Raw genomic sequence first — 12,391 nt, forward strand, 5'->3', positions numbered from 1 at the left:
TGACGTAAAACTTATAAAATGTAAGACATGTTTTATTTACATTTATAGTCGAATATGAGAATTTTTATTAGCTTTTATCAGTTAATTATTTGATGTCATTATTTAATGTCATTTGCTTTATTTCTAATTTGTTATGAAACGTGATCTAGAATTTGACATTCCACAGATTATATAAAAGGAAAATGAAAAATATTCTTATGATCAATCCTATAATACACCTATTGGTGCACATTACACATTTTACAGTGATATTTATGCGATGAAATTATGTTAAATTATTTATAAGTTTATTGGAAATTTCAATGTTTTTTGTGTCATTAAATGACAGTAATTTCTTTCATAGTGTATGTTTAATATCCATTCATATTCGATAAAACATGTATTACAGTGGGAAACGCACATGAAATTATGATCAAATATACTGTTGATGTAAAGGCACCTTATGCCTTAGAAACGAATGGAAATTAAATTTTCATTCTTTAGAAAGAACAAACATTAGTTTAGTAACGGTAATTGTAAAGCTTGTAGACAATGTCGATTTTTGAATAGAATAAAGTGCTAATTGCATTGTTCTTTGTCATTAAAGTATCAAAATGTAGACATGTAATATTTTGACTTCCATATTAAATCAATATAATTGCACCTGTGAAAAAAAAATTGAATATTATGTATTTGCCCAGACATTGTCAAATAATCATATGTATGTATGTTGCTTTTACCAGTCAACTGCATTTTATTAAGTGCATATTGAAGGAATGTCTCTAATGGAAATCTTTCTCGGTAATCAGTTGTTGCGCATTTTGTTGGTGTCACCTCTCGGACATCACTGATGTTTGGTGTCCTGTCCTTGTTTTGTTCTGTCGCATTTTTAGCTCAAGTCAGCCTTTACCAACTGAGCTTGTTTTAAGACAAACGTCACCTTCCAACATTTGTAAAACAAATATGAAAAATGCATAGTTCATTTGATGGTATTGTAACGATCAGACCTATCATTTACGTCCAAAAGAAACCCCGTATCCGAAAACTTTCAAAACCATCAATTAATACACCTCTCTGCCATGATCTCGATTTCATTATCAATAAATACTATGTTCACGGAGGGGAGTGACGTGACTTTTATACTAATACAAACGAGTAATGGCGACTTCTGAGCCTTGATAAGTTCATTATTTTTATAAATCCAGGTGTGAAACGTTTCCTAAATCTAAACTAGACCTGACCTATCATATGCACGGTAACTTTCTTTAATTTTAAATATTAAGTGTATTGTCCTACGTTTCATGGTTTTCGAGAACATTGAATTGTGTGCAGATGCAGCATAAGTTATTCAATCGAGATGGTGTAATTTTGTACTAAAATTAATGAAAATAAGCTTTCTTCCTTCATTTAAAAGACAAAACCAATCATAATTTTGACATCGTGTATGGTAGAAGTCCATATAAAATCACAAAATCTTGCTGATCGATCTGTAGAGTAAAAAATTCTTTGCAGATGTATTGTAAGTAAAACGAACAATTTCTGGATAGTAAGTCACACAAAAACAAAATAGTAAGTTTTACGCATGATTTTCAATATTTACATGAACTATGAAAGGAAATAAATGTGTATCTGAAAAGAGTTTAAAAAAAACCTTGTTTTAATTCATGATCAAATATTTTTCTTTTGTTTTGAAATAACGAATGCTTAATCAGTTGTTTTTATAGCATTTATAATTCTTGGTACATGTTATAGCACGCCATTGTCGCGAATATGTTGTATTCGTTACATTCCTTAATTAATCTCCTTCGTTTCTACGTTAAGTTTACACTACAATTTATCTTAATCGATAAGCTTTTATATTTACAATTAGATTAATTTTATCAATTCGTCAGAAGTAAACCACTATAACAGAAAGGTGTAAAAAGTGTTGTCTTTCGGAAGCATTAGTCACAACAAAATTACATGAAAATTGCAGACTCGGTTTGATTGAGTCTGTACATGAGAGATAACTTGTATACAATTTCCTTGTCGGTTACTATTATATATCTTTTATATATTATTTAAGTGATTTTCCTGTCCGTGCTCTGCCTTGTGCAAAGTCCTGTTTTGTTTTTGGATGCTCCTTGTCGTTGTTGATGGGTCGTGTGGGGTTTGATTGAGTCTTGATATGAGGGATAATGAATACGTGCAGCATCCCTCACGCCCCTTAGCACCGGCTGTGCGGTACTCAATTCTCAACACTTTTTAGTACTGGTATCAAGGAGGACCTGAACAATTCGTGTTCGTTAACCTGGTCTTTCGGTGTCATTGCATTTTTCACGTATTTTTGTTGCGAGCTATGCGTCCGAGTCTCTCAGTTCTCTTGTAATGTTGTTGTGATTAATGCTTCCGAGGGATCACTTTGCTTCCAGATTTTAAAACATGCAGTTAATGCAATAACATCGTAAATTCAAAATATCAAACTAAATCAATCGTTTATGTTAAGTATTTCAAGTAACCGTAGACATTTCAATTTGCAATTTAGTATCACATAACATAAGTCTCAGACAGTTCAATTACTAAAAAATCATTTGACTGAAAATATCAATTTATATCGTATTTAGCAAGAAACAATATATCTAGATATCAAATTTTCTGTCTAGACAGGAATGCGTTTATTCTGATTTATTTTATATAGCTGTTCCATTTAAGATCACATGCAGCAGGTTATTTGGTTAATATCCTAATTGAAATATTAAAATGAACAAGATTCCCTGTTTAAAGAATTGCATCATTTGTAAAAATCGTACATACCCATTTGTCAAACAATGTTCGAGTAATTGACCATTTTCGGTGAAAAAAGTAAGAATGAAAACGTGCAATAGAAACTATTGTGTTACTTATTCTTTTATCAAATGTGATTTTAATGTTTAAATGAAATAATATTATGTTTAATAGGCTAATCACAACAAAGTCTATGTTAGGAAATTGCCCATTATCTATGGTTTTATCTGTGCCATTAAGTAAATCACTCGAGCGTATTACTATATTAAATATTACTAGGTGGTAAGTTAAGTTTGAAGAGTGAACTCAGTTCGTTGATAAAAAATCTGGATAAACGAGTGATCTCTCGGAACCATATTTGGCACTGTGTTGATGTTTGAATATATTCTGATGAAAAGTCTGTTTCCGAAGCGGTTTCTCTAAGAAAAAATATCCTGACCTCAATGCTTTCTGCATGCAACAACATTTTATTTCTGCATTGCCTAGTTAGTACAACGCTTGGACAGAAAAAAAGCAACGGCAGATGTTAGTTTTCTTCGTTGAATAATGTCAGGGGGCGTGGACGGTAACTTGTACTTTCCAGTACCGTCCATGAACAGGCTCAATTAAACCGAGCCTGCAACATTTTCAATTTTGCCGTGTTGGACTTTCTTTAGGGATTCTGTATTTATCTATTCAATTATTAATTAATTGTGTTAAACTTTATTATTATTTGCAAATTACAAAGCATAGATGATAAAATTTTCTTCAACTTATAAATCTGTTCAAAGATATGATGGAGCACGGTATTCTAAAGTTATGAACGTGCTCACCATAAAATTCCTTGGATCTGGTTGACAATTAGTAATGAAATGACCACAAACTAAGAAAACAGACTAATTTGGCTTGGGACTATTTTTCAATCATTTATTTGTTTTCTTTGAATTCCTTATCAGTTACAAATTATTTATTATTTTTAGTGATTAGCCTGTCCGTGCTTTTCCTTGTGCCCTGTCCTGTTATTGTTTGGGGTCCGCCTTGGCTCCTTGCCACTTGTTCTTGTTGCTGGGTTACACTGTAAAAACGGGCGTTTAAGTTTTAAACACATTTCGAAACACTTTTCCTGTTACACTTTGGAAACACTATAAAATGGAACACGTCACATGTTCACGAATAAACGCACAAATGTTCCTGATTTACACGCTTCCTGGTGTTTCAAACTGAAACATGTGACATGTTTCATAGCAGAACACTTGCAATGTTACAGTTTGGGAACACCTGAACATGTACAGTAAACACGTTTGGTGTTTCAAACTGGAACTTGCAACATGTTTCAGAACCCACGTGTGCTGTTTTCAAAGCGTTCCTGATAAACATGTCACATATTTCAATTTCAAATGCATTACGTGTTTACTGTATATGTTCAGGTAAGATCAGAACAAATAAGGAAATACATGTACAGCCTATTGTAACTACAAAAAATGCTAATGAAGTATTTTTGGAATTTATTTATTATAACATGATACAGTTTTTTCATTTTAAATTTAACATAATTCAAGAATAAAACTTTGCTTAACACAAGCATGAAATGAGCTGTTACAGCGACAACATGCCTGCACTATTCTCAATGCATTTACTCCGAAATGAGGCATATTTCAATCAAATTACCTTGAATGGGTATTGGTAAATAATATTTTCGTATCTAACACATGTACAAAGTTTCGGCTAAAATTCTATGACTGGAGATACATCTTTCACACAAAAAATACATAATTTTACATATGCAGAATTTTCTAAAAGGAACATCATTAAGTAAAAATGCAGAACAGAGTTATTGGTCTTTTTATGTGAACTTATATTTACATACATAACATGTGTGGTGGAGTTCCAAATAAATATCAGAAGTGGTTGTCTTTCTTTGTCTAAAAAACTTAACATTGTGTCATGCAACACTTAAATGCTAAGCTATTGCCTTCCCATTTTTTAAATAATCAAGCTAAAAATTATGACATCATCAAACATCTGTTGCAAGAAATATGAAATTATTAATTTGTACTAAAATAGCCAGATTTCTATTGGTTAAAATCATTCGCTTTTTATAAAATATGTGTGTTTTTTCATGAAATCTTGTGCTATTTATATAAATGGATTGTGCAACAGTCATCCTCTGTAATTAACATAGTTGATCAGAAGCAATATATTAATAATTCATGATCAGCATTAAGTACAGTCTGTGATAAACATAAAATAAATAAATATAATAAAAAAGTATGTACTTAGTAACTTTTGATTTACTTGCAAACCAAAAAAAAACTACAGTTAATGAAACAATTTATCTTTGTAACAAAACATAGGATAAAACAATTATGGATTTACTAGTCATTAAATATGATGAGATGTTCACCCCTCAATAATGCCTTCAGTTGGCAAATATCACATCTAATTTATGAAATCAGTTCTTAAAAAATACTGATGATGAAGATTGTGAATAGTTACATATTAAGGCATCATCAACGACTCTCAAAAAAAGAGAATAAAAATTCTCAATTCAACAGGAAAACTTATTGATCATAGTGCATTGGTAATGGACATATTACAAATTTGGATGCATAAAATTTTTATACGAATATTCAAATCTTGGATAACATTTGAATGCTCTATACAAATATTCGAATACCAAAATCAGTATTTGTTGTCATTCCTACAATAAACTATGAAAGTACTTGAAATTGCACACAAATTTTCAACATTGCTATAATATTAACCAAAGTGCTATAATATTAACCCAAGTCCAACAAGAGCTGTATGTAAGACAGCCGAGCGTGCTTGACTTATCTCAGTGCTGAATAGTAAAGCATACTTCTGAGTAACTGTAAACTGATAATTATCCAAATGAAAGTAAAGTTCAACTTTTCCTTTTATGAAAGCTGGATCACTTAAGTCACACTGGCTTCTTTTCTTTCCTCTCTATTTCCGTGTTCACTGTCTTTACATATTGAACAAATCCATAGCTCTTATGCCCATCAAACTGCTGCTGAAGTTCAGTTTGCTGAGGGAACCCACGCACCTGTGTATACATACATAGTTCATTCATAGTAGCATATGAGAATAAGAAGTTAAGCAGTTGCAGAAATCCCTATTCATCAAACATGGTAATGATTCAAATTTTGGGGGAAAGGTTTTTGAAATTGTGATTAAGAACACAAATTCACAAAACCTGGAAAACACGCGGTAGCATTCTTTTTCTGAAAGGACTATGTTGGTGTGGATATTTATTTTTTTTAGATAGATCAATTCGATTCTTTCCTTTAAGTAAAGTAACTCGCAAAAGAGATCTTGGTGCACTAAAACTGACATCAACAAAAACAAACATAAAAGTCTGATAGACGAATCACATACACATGGACAAGTCAATGCAATTTTATGAAGGAAGTTTGAAGCACTCTTCACCAGTGGTGTGAACAGTGCAAAATGTCATTTTATAATGTGATGCCAGTGACTCCATTTTTCAATGAGCATGTGCATCAACCAAAATTTTGTGACTTATTATTACAATATTACATAATTGATCAATAGAAATTTAGCATTAAAAACAGAAGTGAGTTATAATAATTAAAATGTGTTGAAAATTTGTTTTACCCAACCTGTGAATATGCCTTTGGATAATCTAGGTCTGTAAGGTAAACCAAACCAATCAACACAGCTATGGCCTCTTTTGAATCAGCTGTCTCTAGAAGAATCTGTGTACCATCACAAACAATAGCCATGTTCACAATTCGTTCATCTTTCTCAATTGCAACCAACTTTGGTGCCGACTCTGGTGCAGAAGAAAGAAGTCTCCCAAAATTCCCATCATCTTCAAGCTGAAACAAATATTGATAATTTTTATACATCAGTTTTTAAAAAATAAACTGTTAGCATTTGTATAAAACTTAGATATCATTCAATGTTAAAAGCATCTTTAACGTTATCATCAAGTGACAACTACCATGGAAATTATTTATTCTTTGTTAGAATAGTTTACCTACATAAATCTGTTTTGAAATAAAACTCGCATTAATTATTTATCAAACAAGTGTGCATGCCAAATATGACATGCTGATAATTATAGTAATAAGATGTTAAGGTATACTCCCTACAAAGTTTTGATGTAAAATATGTACACACAGATGTACAGACATGTCAATCACTGAATCACAGCTGGTCACATAAAAACGAAGTTTTAGGACATTAAAAGATTTGAATATCTAACACCCTTACCTTAATTATTTGCATCAAAGGCTTAATCTTCTGGTCCTTTCCTTTTCTGTAAGCTGTTTCTGATTCTAAAGCCTTCAGCACTGCCACTTTAGAGTCATCCTGAAAGCAAAATTATGAACAGACTAATGCCCCGGTCACATATTCACGGATAATGCCACGGAAGAGCTACGGTCTAATCGTTCACGGATTACTACGGAAATGTGAAATTCCGTAGTCCGCTACGGTTCCAGTACGGACACACAACGGTATGAGTACGGAGTCCGACGGATTTACCACCAAAAGCCCCCGGAGAGACACGGATTGTTACGGACCGACACGGTTTGATACGGAGCGACACGAATCAGGACGGACGCACTACGGATACACTACGGTCTGCTACGGTATAAGCACGGGTTAGTACGAATAAGTACGGTCTGATACGGAGAAGAACGTATTGATACGGAGAAGAACGAATTGCCACGGATCTATACGGACCTAATACATCCGTCCACAACCTCTTGCTTGCTCATTTTCAAAATGCCTCAAAAGAAAAGAACACCTAGAAAACGAATTGCAGCGTTCAATGATCTTGGCGGAGAGGATTCAGCCAAATCGCGTCCGAACCCCGAGACACATCAGGTCCAATTAAAGTGAATTTCTTAATGGACGCTGGATCCTCAACAAGTTCGGCCATGAGAGCCTCATACTAAACATGAAGCGGTCTTCGTAAAAGCCCATCTCTTGTCAAACATCTCGTCTGTCTTCTCTTACCTGATTAGATATGGACTAGTAATCATTAATGAAAAAAATGAAATGTTGATCAGTACTGCTTCTCTTTTAATTTTAAGATTTGCTGTTCATCTTACAATTACCTTAATTATCGTGATGTTTATGTTTTAAAAATATGTAAACAGCTTGTTAATTAATCTTATTATCACTCAAGGGCCAGTGTCCGAGGCTTATGAGACACTTCGTTTTATGTACATATTTACTCCACTTTCACGATCCAGTGTTTGTAAAATATGTAACATTAAATGTTATTTTATTTCTTATGAATTGTAGTACGATATTAATATAAATTTACTTCTATGCATGTCATCAAGCAGCTCGACCACTGCCTCCGCATTCTGAGCCATTTCAATATAAAGTTGCAGCTAGTAAATTGCAGTTATCATTTATTAAATGTTCCTGCAAATATATATGTCTTTTTTTAACAAGAATGTCGTATTTATACCCTTGAAAAAGTACATGATACTTAATTCATCCGTACTAAACAGTGGTGGGCCGTACCATTCCGTACCGCTTCGTGTTGCAACGCAATAAACCGTATAAGACCGTACCTCTCCGTAGTACAACGTATTACGATCGTGGCTATCCGTGACAATGCCGTATTAATCCGTATTAAAACCGTAGCTTATACGTAGGGTAACCGTACAAATACGTAGTTCTCCGTACCAAACCGTGGAAATCCTTGACAAGTTGGTGGACTACGAATCAGTACGGACTAGTACGGTTTTTGTACGGACCAGTACGTATCAGTACGGATTAATACGGACTAGTAGGGATACGCTACGGTTGATTTTTCCGTAGCAAATTTTTGTGCATGTTCAAAAATTGTCAAGGATCGCTACGGATATACAAGGACTACTACGATTGATTACGGTTACAATACGGAGAGCTACTGACCAGTACGGGTAGCTACGGACGATGCCGGAATTAATCCGTGGCTCTTCTGTGGGCGTATTCCGTGAATATGTGACCGGGGTAAAACAGAAAGGTGAAAACTTCAGTTGACAGTGCTCTACAGAATTAAACTATGTAGTGTTTTAATAAATTAGTTTGCAAAGTGGTGGCTTTTGTTGCATTTTAAGTTATTTTAGATAATTATTAGGTAAGATTATTTGATTAAGCTTTCTTAGTATGAACAAAATAATTATCAATTAGGGAATCAATATAATTTTGGAATCATAATTTTGTGCTGGTCTTGGTGACCAAGGCATTGCATTAAATGTTGTTTGATTCCCATTATATGTCACAATGTGTTAGACATCTTAAAATAAACAAGTTCCTTCATGAGATCTACATGTATAAATATGTTATTATGTAAAACGTCTGAAATTATGCACAGCATAATCTGCTGTTTAAAATCTCTTTAATATCACATTTAGAATCTCTTAAATATCACTGATATAATATTCTCTTGCATGAATGGTACAGAGCATGTCTATATTTCTTAATTAATTAGGCCCGTAACTGCCTAAACATTTTGATTTGAGAGCAATAATCCAATATGTTACAAAAGCTAATTTAGATCCACTTTCTCCAACTAAATGAAGTGACGTCATAATTTATATTGCAAATGACATCATCAATGTTCACGTCATACTATGATACATGTAATCATAACAAACAGGCTAGACGATTTTCTTTGTTAGGATTTATTTGCTCGACAAGCCTCGCCCTTTCTAGCCCATATCTGCATCGCCTGATAAAATTGATATCAAAAGACAGTAGCATGTTATTCTGAATATGTTTTGACTATATTCTTGAAATACCAAAGTGGGTGGGGAAATCAGTTTTATGGTTGATGAAAATGCTTTTTTGCGCCCGTCTTAAAAAGATTTGCCTTTTCAACCTTTGAATTTGATCTACAAATACATAAATTCATCGTACTAACCTTTTGCTGTTGTTTTTCTATGTTTTCCTTGCTAAATTTACACAAAAATGAAAGGTAAAATTTGCGCCAAAAAATTCGGCTGCAGCAGGAGAAAGGGAGTTAAATTCGTAACACCTCGGATAATATCAGAGGGTGTTACTGATCGGCACTCATGACATACGCAGAATGTTCCCCCCTGAAACACCGGCGTTTAAGACAGAGACACTTTCGCATTAAACATTTCTAAACATTCGTATTGTCTTATCCTTACTGTTATGTTTCTGTTAACTGTTATGTTTCTGTTTTATTTGTTATTAATAATCAAAACAGGAGATGAGCTTATGACATAAAAGTAAACACAAACGTTTCATGTTTGCACACAGGCATGCCAATATGAACACCAACCGTTTAAACACTGCACATTACTGTTTTAGTTATAAACACCCGCTCCATAAAGAAGCGCATGTGTTTTTATACTGCACACAACGAGAACACATACGTTTTGTTAAGAAACACCTGTGGAACGCGTTACCATTTTTTACAGTGTATGTGGGAATTGCGTTCATTAAACACCGCCATTCCTCGTTGATCTTGTTTATCATATTCTTTTACTCAATTCATACCGCGACGTATAACGTTATGCACATGATCGGCTATCCGACTATTAGCAATTTCGTGTCCACTGTGTAGCTTTTGAGCAGATGAAAGAAAATAAAAATGTTTTAGCATATGTGTTTACTATGTGTTATCTATGATGACACGATGGTATGCATAACGCAAGCTTGACCTTCCCCAATGTTATTTTCAGCCATTTTGAATGACTTTCAGACGATATTGGGAATGTAGGTTTGGGCTTGCAACTATCAAAATCGGTCATGCCCCTTTGATTACTTTATTTAGTTGGTGGAAAATATATCCTTCAATATAAAGATTTGTCGAAATAGATTATATAATGTTTTATAAAACGCTCGAAATACCATAAATTAAACAAGCTAAATATTTCTTGAAATTACCATGTTTTTAATTAGATATTTTTATATATTTGACAAATTATGAATTAAATACCTCTTTGGTAAAGGATGTGTTAATTTGATATGATAGTAGACCAAATCGTTTTCGTGCCAATAAAATAGAGAAAATAAGAATCCTGAAAGAAAGCCCAACACGGCAAAATTGAAAATGTTGCAGACTCGGTTTGATTGAGCCTGTCCATGGACGGTACCTTCAAGTACAAACTACCGTCCACGCCCCCTAGCACTGGCTTAAGCAGAATTTAACATGAACTGGTACAATTTTGAAACATTCGCAGATGTGTTCATCTGGCTGTTATCATGGAACCTTCAATGTGACACGTAAGTGCCATTCCATGAAAAGCGGCATATGGTCCCCAAATAAAAAAATGTGTGTGCCCTAAACGAGAATCAATAGGCGGAACTAAATAAAATGGAATATTGAAAGGGGATCAGAGGTTATGAAGCCTGGATATCACAGATAAGACGTCAAAAGACAAATTTAAAAAGCATGCTTGAGAACATGTTCTTTTTTTTGCATATGTCCAAGTACTTAAAAAAGTCATGTATTGAAAGCTTTAAAAAAATGATAAAAAACATATAAATGTATTATTTGGATTTTTTTTTTTAAATGTTGCATGAAAAGTAAATGATAATAATGTTTTAAAATGATTTAGAATGAACATTTGTATGATGAATAATATTTTGTTGCAGAATAATTTATTATCTGCTATATAATCTGTCTTAGTGTTTAAAACGCTACATTTCTGAACAAGCATTACTATAAATGTCTCAGAAAACCCATTAAGCTGGAATTTGAATAAATAAGATCTAATTATGCATGAATTTTTGTAATCATTTACTTACTGCAGAAAAAACAGATACTTTAGGAAAACATAAATCAACTTAGCATTGAACGCCGCCTTATAGAAAGCACCAAGATGAAAAACGGTTGTGGAAAAAACTATTTGTACACGTGTTGATTATCTATGATGAAGAGTTAGTGGATGTTTCTAATTTCACCATTTTAATGTTTTAATAAGCGTGGACGGTGCATGTAGCGTGCATTTTCAAATTCCGTCTATAAACAGGCTCAGTTGATCCGCTCTGGACATTTTCAATTTTGCCGTTCTTGGACTTTCTTTGGGGACTCTTTTTTTTTCTCAGTTGTGTGTTTTGACGTTCTTTTTGGTGTCTCTTTATCTATTTTAGTAACAATTTGTGGAGGAAACATGTAGAACTTTCTCTACACAACACATTTTACAATTGATTTAGAGGTGTTCATAAAATTATTTTCTGTCGTTATGCATGTATTTGAATTTAATGTTATCTTAAAGGGACTTTTGGGGGGTTTTTTTGGTTTTTTATCCCAAAAAAATCATATTCATTTGTTAAAAGATTGGTTAGTTGTTTCAAATACGCATGTTAACTGAATTTAGAACGACTTTGAAATGTGGTACATAATGGTACAATGAAATGATATCCGATATTTTAATTGCAGACTGACGTAAAACGTATATGATTTTGTAATTATATTATGAGAAGTTTTAGTATCTTTATTATCATATTACCATTTGTTTTATTTTAATTTGTGGCATAAATGTGAGTTTGTATTTACAAAGCTTTCAAAGTTATAATGAAGATTTTAATTGTGCGTATGACCATCCCTGTTTTTTATTCTCGTGCTATTTGAATTAATGAACTGTTCTTCGTGATATTTGTTTTACAAATTGACGATAAATTATTACCTTATTATAAATGAACT

General features: G+C 33.0%; 1 protein-coding gene across 1 annotated transcript; it reads right to left on the reverse strand.

The window, feature by feature from the left end:
* Positions 1-5,662: 5,662 nt before the first annotated feature.
* LOC132756126 (uncharacterized) lies at positions 5,663-7,107 on the reverse strand. Its single transcript, XM_060747124.1, has 3 exons — positions 6,982-7,107; positions 6,366-6,584; positions 5,663-5,788 (listed from the first exon to the last, which is right to left on the reverse strand). The coding sequence occupies exons 1-3, from the start codon at positions 6,994-6,996 to the stop codon at positions 5,663-5,665; spliced, it is 360 nt and encodes a 119-aa protein (XP_060603107.1). The 5' UTR covers positions 6,997-7,107.
* Positions 7,108-12,391: the final 5,284 nt, after the last annotated feature.

Source organism: Ruditapes philippinarum, unplaced genomic scaffold (assembly GCF_026571515.1).
Source record: "Ruditapes philippinarum isolate M1 unplaced genomic scaffold, ASM2657151v2 ctg2399_1_1_1_1, whole genome shotgun sequence".
Classification (NCBI taxonomy): Eukaryota; Metazoa; Mollusca; class Bivalvia; order Venerida; family Veneridae; genus Ruditapes; species Ruditapes philippinarum.